Genomic DNA, 21,797 nt, shown 5'->3' with positions numbered 1-21,797 from the left:
GTCCATTTGTGCCCTTTTTCTCTTGGAATGATCCAGTGCTTTTCTCTATTGGTCACTCCTCTGGTCAATCACTGATGGAGTTACTCTTACACAGGAATAAAAAAGCAGCTAATTTTCTCCAAGCTTAATGCAAAATATTGTGACCCCATTCCACGAGAGAGCGGATATCTGTAATCAGACGGAAGTCAAATATCTCGGGCCGATACACAGGCAGTATTCTAGTTAAGATATTGCTGAAAGGCATAAACCAGCCAAGAGTGTCAATATGAACACAGAAAACACAGCTACCTAGCTAACGTTAGCTAGCTACTCATTTCAAGTCCCCGTAAGCAGAGTTGAGAAATATTTATGCTGTGTTTCAGTGATATCATGAAGTGTTTACGTCGTTAGACGCTTATGGCTATGCAAAGCTTATAGGCAAGATGATGTCCACCTTCCCTAGATTCATGGTGTCGTTCGAATTGAGCATGTTTATCTTTAGAGTAAACAGTAAGGTCCTTAAACTCCTGGTTGAGGTCTTGACAAAGATTTAATTCGTTTTAAATGCTTCTGCTAAACCAACTGGCTGATCGGTAACAGAGGCAGGTCACATTCAACTCATCTTGGATATCTTTAGTTTTAAAAAGAAAAGAAAACGAAAAAAAGACCTAAAACAGATGCTTTGAGGACCTACGTTTTCTTGTTTTTTTTAACGAAGGCATTTCATTGTAAGAATCATTGCACATTCCACTACACAGGACATCATCTTTACTTCACAACAAACCATAAACCTCCGCTTTTAAAATTGTGTTTAAAACTAATCTAACCGTGTTTGCCTATCGAGTCTGAGTCCGACTACACCCCACTAGAGTCCTTACCAGTCTCACCCTCCCCAAACCATCCACCCCCACCCAAAAAAAAAACAAAAAAACAAAATCATAATTAAATTAATTTCTTACAAAGTAAAAACCATTAACCATCATCTGCTTTGACAGAACTGTTACAGACGCCTTCTATGTACAGCTGGGACTGTAGTGGTAAATACAAAGATCTGATTCACGAAGACAAATCTATTACATTTCCGAGTGAACAGTGCTGTGACTTTTCTTTTCTCCCCAAACGCCTTCTGAGTTCCAGAAGCTAAAACATCACTCAGATCAGAAGAGACCGAGTCGGACAAGGTCACTGAATGTAGTGGAACAGTGAGTGCAGAGATGTGTGTGATCAATAACGTTTGGCCTCAAATTTGCCGTACATTATGGGTGGGTGGGTGAGAGAGAGAGAGAGAGAGATTTTTAGTTAATTAACCTAGGTACATTCAAGATTACTTTTCAGGGTTGTGGTGTTGCTTTGAATTGCCTCTTCTGTTTCTGAATGTGTTTTAGTGTGTGTGTGTGTGTGTACAAGTGTGTTTTCATAAAACAATTCATAGTTTCTGACAGGGGTAAAAGAAAGGTAGCTGAACTGTAGAGCTCATTAATATTAATATTTAAAACTCCTCCCTCAGATGCATGTGGAAGGGACCGTGTTAATGGAATGAAAGTGTTCCATGGTGATATCTGCATTCGCCATCATCTGTGGTGAGCAAGCATAGTCCAAGTCTTCAACTACAACAAAAAGAAAGAAAGAAAACTGTAATTCGCCAAACAAATCTGATCTATTTTTTGACTAAATTCCTGTATTTCCCATTACACTGTAGCCATAAAAAAATTAAAATCCCTCTGTGCCAAAAAACCAACTTATTTCAAAGCATTTTTCATAATTCAGGAACGTGAAAACTTTCACTTTGCTCCTACAAGAGCTTACACAGAAAGTACTGCCAACAGAACAAGAGCATGAGGTCAACGAGCCCGAAGCCAAGAACATTTAGTCACTTTTAAAAAATAAAAATGATATTTCAATGCTTTTAAAATCTAATTTCACAAACCTCTTTTCCTGTTTGTTGACTCCACCCCCTCTGATAGACGTTGGTTGGCTGTTCTGGAAGAGGCTGCTGCCCCCTCCTCCTGCACGGACTACGTTAGGGTGTGTGGGAGAGGCTACGGGGGGCTGTCCTGGGCGGATGGGTTTAGCTGAGAGAGGAGAGAGGGAGTGTCTATGTTAACAGAGCTCCTTTTAGAACAGCACAAGTAACCACAGAGAAAGATCCTTATCTTGTGATGTGCGTATGTTTTATTACATCAGTCTGGCTTTGGGATGCGTAATCACAGTTAACACTAGTCTACAATGGTGTATACGTCACTCTCACAGTGTATAACACTTAATAATCTTAGAAAACAGACGTATGTAAGTTAAAGATGAACATAATGTGGAAGTTAATTCTTTAGGAAACATTTCTAAGAGGCAGATGAGCTGTTTGTTAAACTCCATTAACTACATAACTTTTTGTTCATGAACGCACACACACATAGAAATGAATCACTCTGGCAGTGAACACACACACGGGGCTGGAAAAACACACCCAGAGCAGCAGGCAGCCGCCCCAGGGGAGCAGTTGTGGGTTTGGTGCCTTGCTCAAGGGCCCCTCAGCTGTGGATTGAGGAGGAGGACAGTGCTGTTCCTTCACTCCCAACGCCCCCAGTTTTCCTTCCAACCTTTCCTAAGCCCTCTTCTAAATATGGAATTATTGCATATAATTTATGGAAAGATTATGCTTATGGACTGAACTGAGTACCCATACAGGCTAATACCCGTTTCCAAATTATCATTCCAAGTCTTTTTTGGGTGGTCACCAAAAACTGAAAAATATAGTACACACACAGACACTGACAGATCAATACAAACGTTTTTCATTTGGCATCAGAGACTCTACTTTCTGGTGACTCTTGTGTAAATCACTTAATCTCTAGAAATTGGGTGGTGTGTATTTAAAACTTTCTCTGGGGTAAACACACAGACCCAAACAAGAAAAAGCCCCACCCACAGGGACAAGTGTGAACCCGTAAACTCACCGATCTGTGCAGAGTGTCCGCGGCGGGCCATATTCTTTGCTCTCACAGCTTCTTTGATGCGATCTACCTCCTGCTGGTAGCGTTTGCGGTCCCGTGCTGCATTCTCTTTGGCATCCTTCAGCGCTGTCTCCAGAGCCTTTACCCTCTCTGCTGTAGCCCGGAGACGCTTCTCCAGCTTGGGCAACTCACAGCGCAAATCTGCATTATCCCGCACCAGCTGTTTAAAGAAAGAAGGAAAGAAACGAGAGGTTTCAAAATGAGGCGCCGTAGGTTGTGTTTGCTATTTAACAAGCTTCTCTGTTACTACATTTACCTGCTTGTGAACCTTTGTGAGTTGTTCAAGATTGTTCTCCAAAAAGGAGATCTTCTGCTTCTGTGCTGCACTGCCCCCTGTGTCATCAGAGTCCATTTCAGCGCTCTGAGTAAATACAGACAATCCATTACAGTAACAATCTGATAACACTTTACACTTCAAATTAACACTGAATAAAAATGAAACTAATAACGTCATCCCATTCACTCGTGTGTTAGTGGTATGAAGCATGGAGAGAGTGACTGATGTGGGCAAGAATGGCACTTGAATCATAACCTTTGCAGCATTAGTACCTTTTTCACCCGGGTGGCGAGGTCTTGAACAAACAGCTTCCGAAGGTTGTGTAGAGTCTGCAGTTCTCTGGCCTAGAAGGGGAAGAGAAAAAAAAAGTAAACAATTTTATTAGCGACAGCATCAAACTGACTACAGTTAGCTTACTCTTTTGTTTGTCTTTTCAGAAATCTGAAGGGTAAAAACAAACTCACCACTGTCTCCTCCAAACCCTTCAGGTCCTGCCTGGCCTGCTCCCTACGGTCCTGCATCACCCTGTTACCCATCACAGAGGTTTTAGTAGTTGACCTTAAAATGTTGTACATATAACATAATACTGGCACTTTGACAATATCCAGGTGTTCATGAAGCTAGGGTTAGGGTCTGCACTCTGTCCTCTCTACTTTAAATGAAGGCCTACAAGGCCAGTTTAATGTAGCAGAGTGGGTGTGTGTGTACTAATTTGTTGTCAACACTGAGATCATACGTGAGATCGTGTAATTTCCGACTCTTCTCTTGATCAGCAGCTTTGACTTTCTCATGTTCGACTCTCAGTCGCTCCTGCTCCAACATGATCTTCTGATTATGACTGTGGGGAAGGAGAGAGAGAGATTAAAATTCATTGAAGTGGCAGTCATTCATGCAAGTATATGAGAGAGAGAGAGACAGACAGACATACTCTTGTAGTTCTGTGATTAATTTCTCCTTGCTGTCCAGTTCATCCCTCAGGTGGCTGATCTGTTTCTGATGAGCCTCTCTATGGCTTTGAATCTGTTTATCTACTGCCTCCTACAGGTGCACAGAAACAAAGCAGAATACACGACTGAAGCAAATGTCATAAACAACAAGTGAACACAAAGTTCACCAGAACTAACATCGTGGAACTCACAACAGCATTTGGACCAAGTCCGGCTGTAGAGAAATTGTCTTTTTCAGCAAATTTGATGGAAATGAAATTCCTTACCTTCACCTCGTTGGTGCTCTGTATTTCGTTCTCTTTCTCCAGAGCGTGGACTTTCTCTGCACACACAAGTGATAAGATTACAAACATTATTTCAGCTGAGAGAGAGAAACAGAGAGAAAGAGAGAGAGAGAGAGACAGAGAAAGACACAGACAGTTAGTACCTTGAGCACTGATTTTGACCAGTTCTTCATTGAGTAAATCCACATTCTCCTCCAGCTGCCTCTTCTTCTGCTCCACATTCTGCAGATACTCTGTCAGAGACTTTATCTTCGCCTCATGCTAGAGGCCGACAAAATCAGGGAAGACACACAGTGAATGAGTCACATGGGAATTTGGACCATAAAATAGCGTAATAACATTCAGAATTTTCTTCACATTTGAAGCTAATACAAGTATAAAACCCTTTCTTATTTCCTGAACCTCACACATTGTCATCATTAGACACATGATGCATTAATTAAGAGTGAATTTAACCAAAAATGATATGCGCTGACAATACATTCTTCATTTGTGTGCACTTTGTTTCAGTTTAGATGTGAAAACTTTGATTCATTTTGTAGAACTTTCCTCTGCTCTCTCGTTCATCTCAGCACAGTAACGACCCATTTATTACCTTCATTTCAAATCATCAATAAAAGTTTTACTTGAATTCAATTTACTGAATTCACCTCGTCGTACTCATCGCACAGAAACTCTAGGACACAAAAACTAAAAGATGAGGAGGAGGATGACGACGACAAGGACGGTGTTTGTTACCTGAGAGATGCGCAGCTGACAAGCAGCCAGCTCCTTCTCGTTCTCGTCCATCTTCTTGTTGCTCTCTGCTTGGGTGCTCTCCAACTGCTTACAGCGCTTCACCATGGTCTTCACCTCAGACTTCAGCTTGCTGATGTAGAGCCTGGCGACAGTGAACTCCTCATCAATCAATCCACTGCCCTCGTGCTGCTGTAAACACACAAACAGAAAACGAAGACAGTCAGAATGTGCGAGTCTTCCTGAGCTTGAAGTGAGGTACAAGCGTAGAATTACAGAAATGTAACGTTCATAAATACGAAGCCTCGGACAATCATCAAATATGAAAAAGTGACAAACGGATACTTTTTACTTTTCAATTTCAATCAATTCATTATTATTTTGGCCGTTCTGTGGGAGGTTTATAATTTCCTTTAATGAAACAGAAAAAGAGAGATTCAGCAGCTGGAGCTCAACACACCTGCTCTAGTTATTAGTTGGTAAAAGCACATTTTAATTAATCATCATATACTCTACGTCACATAATCCATTGTCTATCGAATGACTTTGGTATCGGCCCAAACATTTCAGGACAGAAGGAACCGAGTCATGTTCACCTTAACATCATTGCTGCCCACAGCGATTCCAATCTCAGCCAGGTCCTTAAGCAGCGATGACATCATCTCAGTCGTTCTCTTCTTCTGATGATTGGTCATCTCCTTCAGCTTCTGCAGCTCTGAGTCTATGGATGTCAGGATGCTCTGAGAACGTGATTGAGAAAGAGGAATCAGTGTTTGGAAGTTAAATACTAAGAAACTTCTGCGGTCATTTCTCTATCATTAAAACGGGCTGGTAAACGTGTATACGCCCCCAAGCTGAGACATTAGGATACAACTGACAGGGTAGTTTCAAAAGATGATGAAACTTCGGTCCCACTTTATATGAAATGTCTTTAATAACTTTGTAGTTACACATTAACAACACATGCAGCAACAGTGGAACTACTGATTAATTAGTACCTGTAACAGATGGATTACTGTAGTAAAGCTTGTGTAATTATACGTGTATCAACTTCAGTTTTGCCTTTTAACACATACATAATTTTAGAAATGTGACATTGTGAATTAACGGACATCCGCTGTACTCTCACATTACAGAAAGGTTTAAAGCTGAAACTGGTTACAACGTCTCAACAAAAACATTAATATTATCTCAATAATAGTAAAGGCTTCTTTACAAAAGAAAGCTTCTCTACAAAAAACTACTATTTACTAATGTAATTACGCATATGTTATTATGTGTGTGTATTTACATGAATGAGAATACGCTGTTACAATTATGAAGGTCCACTTGTGTAATTACAAAAGGCAAAACTGAAGTTGATACACGTTATTACATTAGCTTTACTACAATAATCCATCTGTAACAGGTATGAATTCATCAGTCGTTACATTGTTGTTGTATACGTTGTTCATGTGTAACTACAGTTATTAGAGACACAATATAAAGGGAGACTTAGGTTCCAAATACTGTTTTACATAGTGTACTGTTCTGAACCAATACATAATTATTGTAAGCTGGCGTAGAGCAGAGGGCTGAAATGTTGTTGGTTCGATTCCCACGAGCAGCAGGAAAACTGGGGGCGGTGGGAGTGAAGGAACAGCACTGTCCTCTTCCTCAATCCACGGCCGAGGATTGAGGGACAGAACCAACAACTGCTCCCTGGCGACAGGGATGTCTGCCCCCCTCCCTGCTCTGGGCTTGTGTTCACAGCCCCTAGTGCACTAGTGTGTGTGTGTATATTCACTGCCACAGATGGGTTAAAAGCAGATGACATTTCATTGTACAACGTCAAATAATTGCACTTACATAACACACTTCTAGAATTCACTAACCAGTTCAGGAAAACGGGGGGAAATAAAGAAAACTAAATGAATTAAACACAAATAAAATTTAAAATACATATATTTAATTCTGCTGCAGTAACACTGATCCTATGGCTAACTCTGAAGGATGTATGTGATGCATGTGGTGCTACTTTTGAGGCAGTTTAAAGAAACACCAAACTCCAACCCTCTCACAAGCAGAAAAGTCTCTTACGGATTTCTGATTCAGCTCTTCGCTGAGGGCTTCAAACTCCTTGGCCTTGTCCTCCACCTCCTGGCTCTTCTGGTCGTAGTTGACGGCGAGCTCTTCCAGCGCTTGCAGAACCTCCTTCACCTCCTCTTTAGACGCCTCATTCTCCAGCTGCAGGCGAGTCAGCTCTGTCTGCAGATTATCGTGGTCCCGCCGCGACGAGGCTAACAACTGTGACGAGAAAACGCACACACAGATTAATTTCAAATCAAACCAAAAACGAACACTTGATTTGATTTACTCCACATGCACCAAGCATCATGGGAACCTTTAACATGACAATTTAGTTAAAAGAGCAAATTCTGAGAATAGATCAGGGATCACGAATAAGAAAAAAAACAGATTTTCATTCCAATCAACCACAAGAAGTCCTTATTTAAATGACTGATTAATCAACACGAGCTCATTTCCTGTCGTATGATCAGTCACAAAACTAAAACACAATGATTCTAAGCAACACATTTCCACATGTAAATAAAAACCCACTCCCGTACAGCTCCTGATTCCTGCTATAGATCAGTCAAACCCTCTAGTGAAAATCTTCTGTAAAACTCAAAAGAAAGAAAAAACGCCAACCTCCTCCTGATCCAGCATTTGTTGTTTGAGTTTCTCCACCAGTTGAGACTGCTGATTAATCTCATCATCCTGGAGAGAGAGAGAAGGATCAGAGCATGGTGAATATCTGGAGGAAACCCACATGTTGATCTGTGTAGATGTAGAGTGTGCCTACCTTGTCATCCAGCTGTTTGTAGAGTTTAGAGAGCTCTGCCTCACATTTGTCTCGCTCTGCATCAGTAAGGCGGACTCCAGGAACCGCGGGCACTCCTGGCGTGGAGGCTGGTTTGTCATTATTCACGACGTTATCCAGAACCAGAGCCTCCATGTTAGCTTTCTCTTTATCATACTGTTCCTCCACAGGCACAGACTCCCCTGATCAACACAGACACACATACAGTATGTATACTCACATGACAGTCACACATTTTCATACCAAAGTCCAATACACTCCTTATTTTAAATGATATTCCAACACAATTACTGTAAACATGTAGGTCAGAGTGCTAACTACACAAACATTCGTTCATCATCTACCTGGAATCACTGGGCACTAGACGGGAACACACCCTGGATGGGGGCCTCACAGTGCGACACACACTCACACCTACGGACACTTTTGAGTCTCCAATCCACCTACCAACGTGATTTTGGAGCGCGGGAGGAAACCCACGCAGACACAGGGAGAACACACCACACTCCTCAGTCACCCGGAGGAAACCCACACAGACACAGGGAGAACACACCACACTCCTCAGTCACCCGGAGGAAACCCACACAGACACAGGGAGAACACACCACAGTCCTCACAGACAGTCACCTGAAGCGGGACTCGAACCCACAACCTCCAGCAATCCCATAATGCAACGCAAGCACAACTGCTCTTCTCCCAGGGCAATAATTAAAATCGTGATTAAAAACATGGAGTTGAATCCACCGCGCTGAAACACAGAGGCGATGCTGGCTGCTGAGGGAAGTAAACACCGGTTGCTCTCTAACTACATCGTCTCAATAATCCGCCTCACGAGGACAGACGACCGTCAGAGAGCTGCCGACTTAAACAGCCGCATACGGAGTCAGTGCCTACTCAGGGAGCGCTGTAGGTTTTAGGGCAGAACCACTATGTCCAGATTTGCAAAACCTTCTAATGAAGGATTTGAACTAGCTCATGTCTCACCCATTAGTAACCCATGCCATGAACTCTGTATTCAAAAGCAACTGCCTAATAGACCTAATGTCAAGGGTGCATCAAAATCTTCTTCAACAGATCTATAGAATCATCCTCATTATATTGCACCTTTCCAAATTGTATTCAAAGCATTATGGCTCCTGTGTACTGTATGTAAATCTGTATGAGCTGATTGTACGAAAAGCAGAATCAGTGAGCACGGTTGTTGCTAAACCTACCACAGAAACAGCCGTGATTGTAGAGATTTCTAAGCAACAGGAACATGTAATTTTACATTAACAACCCCAATTTGTAGCTCATTTTATATTAGAGATGAATATACTGGGTTTTTTTGTTGTTGTGTACAACTGTGTTACTGTTTAACACATGCATTTCTCACCATTCCTCCATCGGTTGAGTTCATTCTCCAGCCACGTGATGGTGTTACGCATGGCCTTGTTTTTCTCCTTCTCTCTTTCATATTTCTTCTTCCACTGTTCTGCTGTCAGCTCCACATTCACACACACTGTGTTCTTAATCGTCTTTGCCCTGGAAACAAAAGACACATGAATGAAGTGATTTAACTTCAGGCTTTTATTTCCGTTACCCATCATAACGAATTACATGTACAGACGTCGACTCTCCACTGCATGGTATCTACACTACTCGACCTGACTCTACTCAGATTTTTGCTTTTCCGTTTCCTGGCAAATCTGGACATTGGTATCTGGAACCTCATTGTTCCAAGCGAGCCAAGCAGGGACTAAAATGTGAACAAAGGGAACCCAGCAAGAGCTGGACAGTGCAACAAGGAACGGAAAATCTATACTGATCTGTCTGAAATGATGTGTGGCCAAGCTGTGTTCAGTCCCAAAAACAAAATCAACACTTGAATATACAGAGAGCAAATGCTTAACGTTTCCGCCACCGATGCTGTAGTTTTCAAAGCCTGCTGCCTCAGATAGTGACAGTTTTGTGACATCACCAGCTACATTTTGGAAGGGAGCTGTGGTAGTTGAAAGAGAACCAGGTACTAGGTTCCAAAAGGCAAGCAGAGTCAAGTAGTGTAGGTACCATGCAGTGGAAAAGTGCCACATGTTCTGTGTTAGTTTGTGCACATGTTTTTGTACCTCTGTCCAAACATGAGTGTTGATTTAGTCTCCGCTTCGTTAAAGTTTGAAGGGGAACAGCAGATGACAATTGTGGTTCTGCAGTTGCCACCCAGAGAGTCCTGCAGGATCCTCGTCATCTTACTGTCTCTGTAGGGTATATATGTCTGAGAGAGAGAGAGAGAGAGAGAGAGAGAGAGATCAGACAATGTTCTTCAAACAACAACAGACAGAATACGCATCTCTAGACTCTTCAAACTAATCTTGAACTTCACAGAAATGAAGGATGTTTAAGCCCGTGTAGAAGTGTCCGGGTGCAAGACTGACCGATCCTTCTGCCAAAGCAGAGATAACGTTCCCCAGTGAAGACAGAGATTTGTTGATGTTTTTGGCTTCATCCAAAACTGCACCCTCAGCTCCTGTTTTACTGACCTGTCAAAAACACCCAGAGTTTAACACCCAGAGACCAGCCTTTGTGCGAGATATTAGTCTTAACACAACAGTAAACAAACAGACTGAAGGTCTTTCAAAAGACCTTTAACCTGATGCTGGAAAATGAACTTGAAAATTAAATAAACCTCAAACCCTTCCTCTCACACCGTACCTTTTCACTACCTGCCAGGTCAACCAGGTAAAGTTTACCGCTCAGTTTCTGCTCTGTCTGAGTGTTCTCCTGCTTTACATTTATCAAGAAGATGCTGTGACTCCGGGAGCTGTGCTCATTCATGTCTGACACAAAGACAACAAGGTGGAATAAATACACATTTTACACATAACGTATACTAAAACAAAAATAAGTAAATAGTATAGTGGTCAGGCCAAGTGAAAAAGTTACTTGGAATAAATATGGGTGGTGTTCATTTCCATTTTCATTAAGACTGTCTCTTTCCATCTACTGTTACAAGTTTGGAGATACAAGCTTTGGTTTCAACAGCAACTCTGTGTGTGTGTGTGTGTGTTTTCATACTTGTCACTGCTACATGTCTGTTTGATTTGCCCTCATCAATGGTGTCCATCACCTCTTCTGGGCTACAAACAAATCTCTCAGTGCAACCCTGAAATTACATCACAACAAAGTTAACTCACTAACATTTTAAAAGATAAGAAAACAACGTATTACAAGCATGTTACTGTAAACTGAATATTAACCATAGCCAAGAGTAGTTTATAGGTTATAAATGTGATCTGGTATTCTTTAATTGTTTAAAAATACACTGACTCTCCAGGTAATAGAGTCTATATATAAACAACTGTAGACGGCTAATCTGTCATTCTACAGAAATGAAAAAGCAGAATTCAAAAACAGCTGCTCATTTTGTATGAAAAGTCAAAGTAAAAAAATGTAAAAAAGTTTCAAAATAGTAAAGTGAAACTTAAAAGGGGAAAAAAAAAATGTCCAAATTCCTCATATATTGTAGTTTCAACAGCGTTCCTCATTTTCACAGAGAGTTGGTCACGTGAAATATGGGAACCGATTCGCAGTGTGAAGACTTACTTTGACGTAGGGAACTCTGTTTTTGTCTTCATGTACAGATAGGTTAGTCTTTGACACTGAGACAAAAAATCAAACAGAGACAGAGTGAGAAAACAAAACTCATAAAAAGCAATTTATTGCAATTTTATATGATCTGGCAACGACAGCTTTTTAAAAATGAGAAAAGGTCAAGAAAAAAAAAAGGCTTACCATCCAAAAGGTCCCGGATCTTATCCAAATAAATCTCAAAATACGAAACCTGTAAAAAGAGTAGATGTTATAATATATATAAATTTGTGAGTGAGAGAGAGAGAGAAAGGAGGGGAAGGAGGTGAACGTGCCTTGATATGGAACTCCAGGTTTTCATCCATGGAGTAAATGTAGTTAAAAATGTCCTGCACTATTCTGGGAATGATTCCCATTGAGTCTGTGTCATGGAGATTACCCTGTAAGAAAAGAAAGAAACAGACTGGAACATAAAAATGCAAAGGCCAGCTCTGAACAGTTTACCTGTGCTCCTCCCCAACACGATCAAGCTCTTAAAGGCTAAGCAGCAGCTCTATGAAAGTGTCAAACAAATGAATACAGTGGAGTTTGAGTTCCTAACTTGTGTTTATTGATAGTCAGAAAACATGTTATTTCTTACTAATTCAAGGAATAAGGTTTAAAAGACCGTTGGTCCCCCCCCCAATGGTGTTGGGAAACTCTAATAGGCGTCTTGCCTGTGACGTAGATGGTGGACAACAACTCTAGAAGCTGCACTTAATTTAATGCAAAATGACGAAAAGGTGTGTTGTTTTTGGCTGCAATCATTCAATGTACAGTGGGACATCTGTGAACAAATGGCCCAAAGATCCCAAAATATCCAGAAAATGGACTAAATTTGTCCACTTTAAACGGGCACTTTGGAAAGGACCATCCGCTCACTCCGTTATCTGTAGCTCATTTCACTGGCGCTTTTCCAACAATATGGGCATGTAAGGACACCAACGAAAGGTGTTCAAGAGCCTCTGTAACATGGAGGTAAACAGGGTAAGGACACTCACTTCGCCTGTTTTAGTTGGTGTTAGTTAACGTTAGCTTGACTCGCTAAACTCGGTGGCTCAGATTATACTCGGCTACGTAGCTGCATTACGGAGGTTTATAGTGTCGGATGAATTCGAGTTCGACTTCGCTCACATTTACAAGAATAACGGTACCTCTACATTTGAGTTTAGCTTATTGCTAGGCTATTGTCATGAATAATGTTGGTTATTTAGCTAGATACTGTCATAACAGTCGGTCATAACGGTGTTTTACCGCGGCGTTGTTCAGCTGTTGTCCACCAGTGACGTCACGGTCGCGTTCGAGAATTTCCGTAGAGAGCTCGGGTTTTTCCGTCAATTTAATAAAATTGTCAGTTTTAAAGCAAATTAAGCTGCTATTTTCATTTTAATTCATACTTATATCTGTCAGTAACTACAATAATGTGAAATATTCATGGAGGTCCATTAAGTGGTGCCTAGCCTTTAGGCAAATTTAACGTTAGACATCTAAGAAAAACAAATCAAGTGAGGACCATTTCCTCTTTAAAATATTAAACAATTCCATCTCTTACCTCCATTGTGTGGGTTTTGCCTGAAGACGTTTGTCCGTAGGCAAAAATGGTTCCATTGTAGCCATCCAAAACATCTGCAATCACAGGAAGATCGTATTTATAGTTCTGACCTTTATAATACAGGCCAAATGGAATATACATTCAAGTCCAATGAGGTGTTTGGTGGGAACAATACCTTTGACAATCTTCTGAGCACAAGTGTTGTATACTTGCTCTTGAGTTGTGTTGGACTGGAGAACTCTATCAAATACGTATGGTTTACCCTACAAGAGAACGAACACACACACACACACACACGATAAGTAGGGACCACAGAAACACACACACTTCTCTTAAGTGGTTTTGTAATATCTTTTCCCCTCCTCACTAGTTCAAATTTGTTCTTTATCCTGAAGCAGTAACAGAAACAATCATGCAGCAAGAATGAAGGTTTTAAACAAGATCATCATGAAAGAAAATAAGATCAGACTTAGAGATCCTATACGGAATTAGACCCAAGTCTAATTTGAAAACACCCATCAACTTAATCCCAAGGAGTTTAATGATGATGAAAAACATGCATCTCCATCACACTGTGTGGAAATTTCATGTTGAATGAACCAATAGAAACACTACAAAATATTTACACATTGACTTTCACTGAAAATTAAGAAGCCCCCCCCCCCCCCCCTTTCTCCTGTAAAGTTACTATTTATGGAGATACATGTTTTTAATTGGACAGTGACGCCTTTTTACTTCCTTAATTAGATACAGGTTGAGCAGCGGGTGTCACGTGATCCTGAAATCCAATGGGAATTAGCATATTTCCTATGTTTTTCAGAGCCTGCCTCACACAAACCTTTTCCACAGCACTTTCAAGAGCAACTTCCACACACTGGACATTAATTAATTAATTAATAAGTTCAGTAATCTAAATTCAGAAGATGCTAAGGTTGTATTAATGTATCATAATTTAGACACAGTACTACATCTAAACAAATGCTAATCACAGTTTACATTTGCAGTCATGTGTTAACCACATTAACAGTTCAAACTCCACCAACTTATGGCAGCATAATCATAATAATAATTTTTAATATCTGCTCACTTCCTTAAAAAATGATCCAGCTGAATTTCAAACAGCAAATACAACAGATTTGAGGTTTACAAAAAAGTCCACTACACCCCCCATTTATAAACTGATTAACTGATTATTGATATCACTGCAGTGCTTTCAATGTAAACACAACTGTGCTGTTTTTAAAGGAACACTAAGTAATATTTTTAGCTTAAAATTACAGTTTTAAAATCATTGTGATGATCCACTGAGCTATAAAAAGGAGAATACAGCATGTGTCTTTTCTACACTGGGCTAAGCACTGCAGAAACTGCACTGCATAGCTTTTGGAGGAGGGTAGGAAACCACACCACCGTTCTACCCTCAGCTATCATTTCAGAATAGTGCTGTAGCTATGAATTACACTATGGGGAGCCTCAGGAGCAATGAGTCCAAATCTTACCTAGCGTTCCTTTAAAATCCTGCAATGCCTACACCATTAACCAGCGCCCCAGGGAAACCCATCACTTCAATTTTTGCATTATACGTATCTTTATTTCTGAGGGGAAATCGCAATAAGACCTTGTTTTCTCCTTTCCCACTAACATCAGCACACAAGGGTTTACTTTCACAGTGAAGCAACTCCCACCACTGAACTTTCTTGTTCTTCCTCCTGGGCAAAGCTCATGGGTTATATAAAGCAACCTGCAGGCTTTGATTGGTTGCTGATATTTAATGAGGACACTCAGCTGACGCTGTGAAAGAACAAACCAACCCATGACCAATAAAAAGACCGGGTTTATTCACACACTCGAGTCCTACAACCATTTCTTCCTTCTCAAAGTCAACGATAGCTCTTAAAGCTTGATGTGTGGGGTCCGGACTTGAATTCCACACAGCGTGTATCTTAGTATCAGAGTTGTTACTGAATAATTTATCCATTATTGAACCAAGATCAAGGTTACTAATCAAGTATGCAAATTCAAGAGCTTAAATAGCATGATGGGACACTAAAACGTACAGATATCACTACATGAACAATTTCAACTTAATTTTCCATGTCCATCATCAAGTATCAACCCGTTTGATTACGTTCTGTCCACAAATGGCTTCTTAAAAATAGGCTTTAGTTTCTAAAAAGGGAGTTTCCCAATAAATAAGCTTTCCACAGACACCCTCCAGGACAACTACACACATCACACTAACCGTGCCCAGACCTCGTGGCCCCCAGAGGCATAGGAACTGTTTGCTCAGGTCAGTGGTTGTCAAACTGCAAATCCCAAGGAGGGAACCCAAGTGGTGATATTGTTTGTGATATTAGAAGAGGAAGAAATAACTACATTTATAAAAGTATGTTAATATAGACAAAGCAGACAGACCCTAACAAAGGGAACATGTGCTGGGAAGTTGAATGCCAGGGACCTGAACGCAGACGGAGAGTTTGTCTGCTGGATTCCAGAGACGGGGAGCGACTCTGGAGAAAGCTACCTGTTTATCTGTTACAAGCTTTGTTTCTATGTTTAACGGAAGTGTGTGTAGAGCTGGTTACACGCGAACACCACCATAGGGTTTTGACCTTAGGCTGGACGAGTCGGCCAAGGTTTATATCACGATATATTTCTTAATTTCGGTCGATACGATATCATTCCGATATCGATATGAACAGTATAAAAATGTCCAAGAAACATGACATCACTATAAAACATAAGCCTACTGGCTTTGTCAACATTAATATATTTAAACTAAATTTTAACTTGAATGCTGCCCTCATGATAGATGAGATTATGAGTTTATTTGGACTGTAAGCATATTCAGACACAGGCTTAGTGTTGTGTATTGTCATTAGTTCAACAACAATAGTACATCGTTAATAAAATGGTTTGATTACTCAAGCAACAGTTTCTTCTCTCCAAGAACATTCTTCAAAGCATAGTGAGGTCACCTACGATAACTTCACAAGCGGGACATGCTTTTTCGATTGTAGATTGTGGTGTTTATCGTGTAGGAGCAGTAAGCCCTGTCTCTCTCCCAGGTTCTGAAACGGCTTTCAGCACTTCTCCACAAAGGAGAAGTGAGGACAGAGCGGCTCTGAGGAGAGCTCTTCAGCTTCTACCTGCTGTCTGAAGATAGAGCCAGGGTCTTGTGCTTTTGTACGACTCTCTGTGCCTGGCAGTGGACAGAGGAGGAATAGGACATGGGCCTACTTTGCACCAGACTTTCTTAGAGTGGCACCCTGAGCCTAGGCGTACCTTACTTCTTTGTCCACATTAAACATACACACTTAAAAATAAAAGGTGCTATGACGGTTTCTTAAAAGGAACATCTACAATTGTGGGGAAACGTAGCTCAAAACTCTACATCTATTAAAGGTGGAATGGTGTGTTTAAGGCTGTTGTTTGTAACTTGTCTAAGTTTTTATTCACTGTTTGAATTACCACAGAAACGCATTTATAACTCACGCTGTTTATTTTTGTAGCACTGTCGGTAACGCAGTAAGCTATACTCCAAGTTTGGAGATATTTCCACCTTAAGAGCTCTGAAACAGCACAAATAAGTCAGTATTAACCACCTATAGTGCAATATCCTCATTTCGGTTTATGATTTTCAACATTTGGTGTTCTCTCCGTTGTGTAAAATGATTGCAGATGCCTCTGCCATGAGCAGAGAGAGGGAGACAGAGAGAAGGAAAGACTAGCATACCGTCATTGACCGGTGCCTGTTTCACTGCTTGCTGACCACTTCATTGACCTAATGTAACCCTTCAGTATGGGATATTCCTGCAGGATAACACACCACGCCATTGGGCTATCCACACAGCGTGGCTCAACATCGCCTGGTTGGGATAGAGGGTTTCCTACACCGTGACTTTGGCACTGTGGATTGAGGAATGATTAAATGCCCAGTTTTGGAAGTGGAATGTCTTGTACACCTAACAGCCACAATCAAGCCTTGTTTGAACTCTGATAATTCATGTCACCTTGCAATGAGCAGGCTGCTCAGTGTTAAACCTCACTCACTATTTATACAGATATGGATATTCCCAAACCATCCCGAGGTAATGCCACTTCATAATCAATTGCTATTCCATGACGTTTAGCATGTCAGTGTACATGTTTATAAAGCTGTATGTTTGTTGTACGTCTGGGGGAATTGTTCAAATTTGTGGTGGAAATGTGTGAGCTAGTTCAAAGAGGTAGGTTGTGCTCCATACCATTTCCCCAAGCACATAGATCTGATTATTGAAAGCCCAATTCTTTTACATAATGAAACTAGATTTGAATCAAAAGCACTGGATGTATTAAAAACATCAGAAGTGAAACTTTAGGCTTTTTTTTTTTTTCCTTTTTCCAAACAAGCCTCCTTTGTCCTGTTCATCCTGACAGAGTACGGCACCCTACAACCAAGTTTTAGCAAACAAATTTTACGTAACAACTTTAAGCACTGTTCATAGGGACATGATGATACAACAACATGCTGCATTAGAGATACAAGTGGTATATTCCAGACAATATTGGCCCCTGAAACTTAATAATTATAAATTCTGATCCCAAATACTGCTATTTAAACACACTTTTAAAAACATTTTAAATATACCTTGTAATACTTTAACATTGAAGTAAACTACATTATAAACCGTGTTAAAACCTAGACAATTATTGTCATTTTAAAAAGTCATCAGCATGTCCCTGAAAGTTAGCACATTTATAAAAGGTGGACATGACCTACACTTCTAATGCCACGTTCAACATTCACCAGGAACTTAATCAAGTCAGGAGACTTTTATAGACACGGGTGGGGAGGGTTATATATTTACACAGTGGCTGTAATGTCCTCATACAGACAACAGCCCTGTGGAAATCAGGAGAAATACTCGGCGGACTGAGGCGCTTAGCGATAAACAGGCGGTAGACTGCAGGCCGAGGCCGCGGAGCTCCTGCAAATCGTACTGTTCGCGCAAGGGTTACGTTTCAGGGTATACACCTTGTGTGTTTTGTTGAAAACTATTCTTTATAAACACTGTGAGCTGTACAGGATTTCTGTTTTAGGCTAGCATTTGACGTTTGTTCAATCTGTTAGACACCGAAACAACACATACAGCGGCTACTTCTCCAACGGCTCCGTGCTCCCTACGTAGTGCACTGCATACTTCACCAAAACAGTGCCCTAACACAATAAACAGGGTGCCATGTTACGTGTGTATTAATAGGAATGCATATTATGTCATTCTGTTAATGTTTAGTGCACTTGTTGGGGGTATAAGCCGTTATTTCCGTATCTACAATGGGCCCTACGCAGGGAGCGGAGTGTGATTTGAGACTCGGCCGTTGCTCAGCTGGCCGGGCTAGCTCGCTTATTGTGGAGGAGAGTTTAGCATGCTACGAGTACATTTTAAAAATGAGCCGTTTCAAAGGTCACTCTTGGGTTTATAATTCTATTCAACGAGGTGTTTATAAACACGACGTTGTTTAGAAATTCCCGGCAGTCTTTATGCTGTCACTATAATAAACTAACGTTAATTAGGTTTTAACATTAGCTCGAAGTGGGTGGACAGCCAACTCGACACAGGGTGTTTTTCCCCCTTTACATCCTACTAATACCTCGGGTACCAGAAAACGACAGCTGTTTGTTGTAGTAGGCCATTAGTCTAGTTTCAAAAGGTCCAATTATGGTTTTGGGATGTGCCCGACATTAGTGCCAAAAGAACCCGGTCCTGTGGATGTTTTCCTCTGGTTCCTGTCTCTGCCGCAGCTGAACTCAACTACAATTCATTCATTTCTTTACACTCCCAGGTGAGAATAAAGTCCAAAAGCACTAAAACAAGACCAAGAACTGCACCGTAATTGAAAAGAGGAGGTTATTTAGAAGTTATCGACTGCTATATCTAACATTTTTACTTTGTAAATAGTTACCCAAGGTAAGATATTATAAAGGACGCCATTAGCATTTATGCTAACCTTCCAGGGGCGATTATTCCCTCTTCATATTTCCTAAAGGGGCGGTTTACTTTGTCAATGTAGACATTTGTGAGAGCGGGTCAGTGGAAGACAAAGCAGTAATGTTTATGCCATCATTCAGTAAGTTAACATCAGGGTGACTGGCGAGTAAGACATTAATTTACAGTTTACTATTATTATTATTAACTGTAGACGTAGGTGTCTGTCCTGCAGGTGGAACATAACTAGAACCCTTACGTGTGTTAGTTCTCGTTTGGGTAAGTTCTGCTTAACTCTGCTGAGGATAAACGCCCAGAGGAAGCGCAGGTCCAGACAAACATTAAAATAACCACCCGAGAAAAGAGAAGAAAAGCGAGCAGGGGCTCTGTGCTCTCACCCCGACGACCACCGTGTCCTCGCCCTGAAACTTGGGGATGTATTTGTCTCCTCTCTCCACCTCGGATTTGTTCAGGGGCCTGAAGCGGCACATTACTTTAATGGTGCACTCCGCCGGGTCCGCCATCTTCCGCGATCACACAGCGTAGAAACACAGATCACGGCGGAGACAACCGAGCCTCCGGAGAGCCGCCGCACCGAGAGAAACCCGCCGCGATCAAATCCAGCCTCCGCTGCCGAGTCCTGGATCCGCAGTCCGCGCAGAGAGACGCTGAGGGCGGCGGGATACGGTCACTTTCCCCTCAATATGGCGCCATACTGCCGGCTCCAGTGCCCCGTCACTGGGGCAGTTATTAAATCCGCCCTGACGTCACCGCCCCCACCACCGCAGGCCACGGGGCAAAATCTAGAACACCCCTGTGAAATTACACCTTCCATAATTCTCTGATTGTAAATATCTAAATAACATATCCTCGACCTAGAACACGTTTCCTCAGTATGTTTAACTTGGCTAATAAACAGTAATCATCCATTTATAACATTAAAAGGGTAATGTGTTGTTTATGAAGTCATAATTTGTTAATGTTGCAGTGAACAACACTATTATTTTTCTTAAGTTTATCTTTTTCACCCTTTATTATTAAATCACAACATGATTTATGGAACTGTTTCTTAATGGATTTGAAATAGCAACACTCTTCCACTCCACCTCATTTTCCCCATTCACTTTTGTTGTTGTTGTATCATTTGTATTTATTTATTTACTTACTTACTAACTATTTTAATTCAGGGGTGGCACAATGGCGTAGCAGGTAGTGTCGTAGTCGCACAGCTCCAGGGACCCACTCCGGGTGACTGTCTGTGAGGAGTGTGGTGTGTTCTCCCTGTGTCTGCGTGGGTTTCCTCCGGGTGACTGTCTGTGAGGAGTGTGGTGTGTTCTCCCTGTGTCTGCGTGGGTTTCCTCCGGGTGACTGTCTGTGAGGAGTGTGGTGTGTTCTCCCTGTGTCTGCGTGGGTTCCCTCTGGGTCACTGTCTGTGAGGAGTGTGGTGTGTTCTCTTTGTGTCTGTGTGGGTTTCCTCCGGGTGACTGTCTGTGAGGAGTGTGGTGTGTTCTCCCCGTCTCCGCGTGGGTTTCCTCTGGGTGCTCTGGTATCCTCCCACGCTCCAAAAGCACACGTTGGTAGGTGGATTGGAGACTCAAATGTGTCCGTAGGTGTGAGTGTGTGAGTGAATGTGTGAGTGTGTGCCACCCTGTGAAGATCTGGCGCCCCCTCCAGGGTGTGCTCCTGCCTTGCGCCCTGTGATTGCGGGTTGGTTCCAGACCCACCACCACCCTGATCTGGATGAGGGTTACAGACAATGAATGAAAAAATGTACAGCGAAAATATATTCATATAAATAATTAAACTGTCATCATATCAGTTGTAAAAATGATTATATCTGAATTTGATATAAATAAAGAACACAGAGGCATATAGCATAGGGAGTACTTTAAAGCCAAAGATATTAAGTCAACTAAATCGCATACATAACACATAATAACACGAAAATCTGGAATCAGAACTGGGTTTGTGAGGAACTGAATCTGTTGTTTCCTGATTTCCAGGAAGTTTCAGGATCGTATTCACCTTCATACACTTTAAACTTTGGACAAATGGACAGTAAGGAAGCATTAGTGGGAAGGAAGAGTAATTTACTCCACGTCTGCTTTGCTGTACATATATCACTTTTCTCATATATATATATATATATATATTAAACAATATTTCTGCTTCATAATTTCCCTTGATTCAAAACATTTACAACTTGAAAAACTTAACAAAGACTCTTCTGTTCTATTTTCTTTTGTTGACGACCTCATCTCAAATTCCCCTCCCTTTACACTAAAGGAAGCTTTAAAAAAATATAAACATTAACCAGAAACATCCTAAATGAATTAAATGCTGTTATATATGTAATTTATTTATTTTTAAATGGATTTAAACATATTCATTCAAAACTGCGCCCAGTGAATGGTACATGTTGCCTTTAATTGTCAGGTTCTGGATACCATGGATATTGTTTACAAAACAGCATGCCCTCAGGGACACCTCTGTTTAGTGAGTGCTGTTCATTCTCACTCTGATGATCCCCCTCGCGTTACTGTTGTGTTGGCCTCCATCTTAGTCTTCTCTAATTTTAAT

General features: G+C 41.2%; 1 protein-coding gene across 1 annotated transcript; it reads right to left on the bottom strand.

Moving 5' to 3' along the window:
• Nucleotides 1–161: 161 nt before the first annotated feature.
• On the bottom strand, nt 162–19,971 carry LOC136677974 (kinesin-1 heavy chain-like). The gene is made up of 26 exons (XM_066655707.1): nt 19,616–19,971; nt 13,424–13,511; nt 13,249–13,322; nt 11,993–12,097; nt 11,862–11,910; nt 11,673–11,728; nt 11,145–11,232; nt 10,782–10,906; nt 10,505–10,609; nt 10,199–10,344; nt 9,469–9,617; nt 8,076–8,275; nt 7,922–7,990; nt 7,310–7,516; nt 5,827–5,970; nt 5,234–5,422; nt 4,639–4,756; nt 4,478–4,533; nt 4,193–4,302; nt 4,001–4,102; nt 3,729–3,789; nt 3,537–3,608; nt 3,244–3,348; nt 2,931–3,147; nt 1,907–2,051; nt 162–1,586 (listed from the first exon to the last, which is right to left on the bottom strand). Exons 1-26 carry the CDS (start codon nt 19,739–19,741, stop codon nt 1,583–1,585), a joined length of 2,910 nt encoding a protein of 969 aa, XP_066511804.1. The 5' UTR covers nt 19,742–19,971; the 3' UTR covers nt 162–1,582.
• Between the last annotated feature and the right edge of the window lie 1,826 nt (nt 19,972–21,797).

The sequence above is a fragment of the Hoplias malabaricus genome, chromosome Y, assembly GCF_029633855.1.
Source record: "Hoplias malabaricus isolate fHopMal1 chromosome Y, fHopMal1.hap1, whole genome shotgun sequence".
Taxonomy (NCBI): domain Eukaryota; kingdom Metazoa; phylum Chordata; class Actinopteri; order Characiformes; family Erythrinidae; genus Hoplias; species Hoplias malabaricus.
This window is presented reverse-complemented; position numbering and strand designations above follow the sequence as displayed.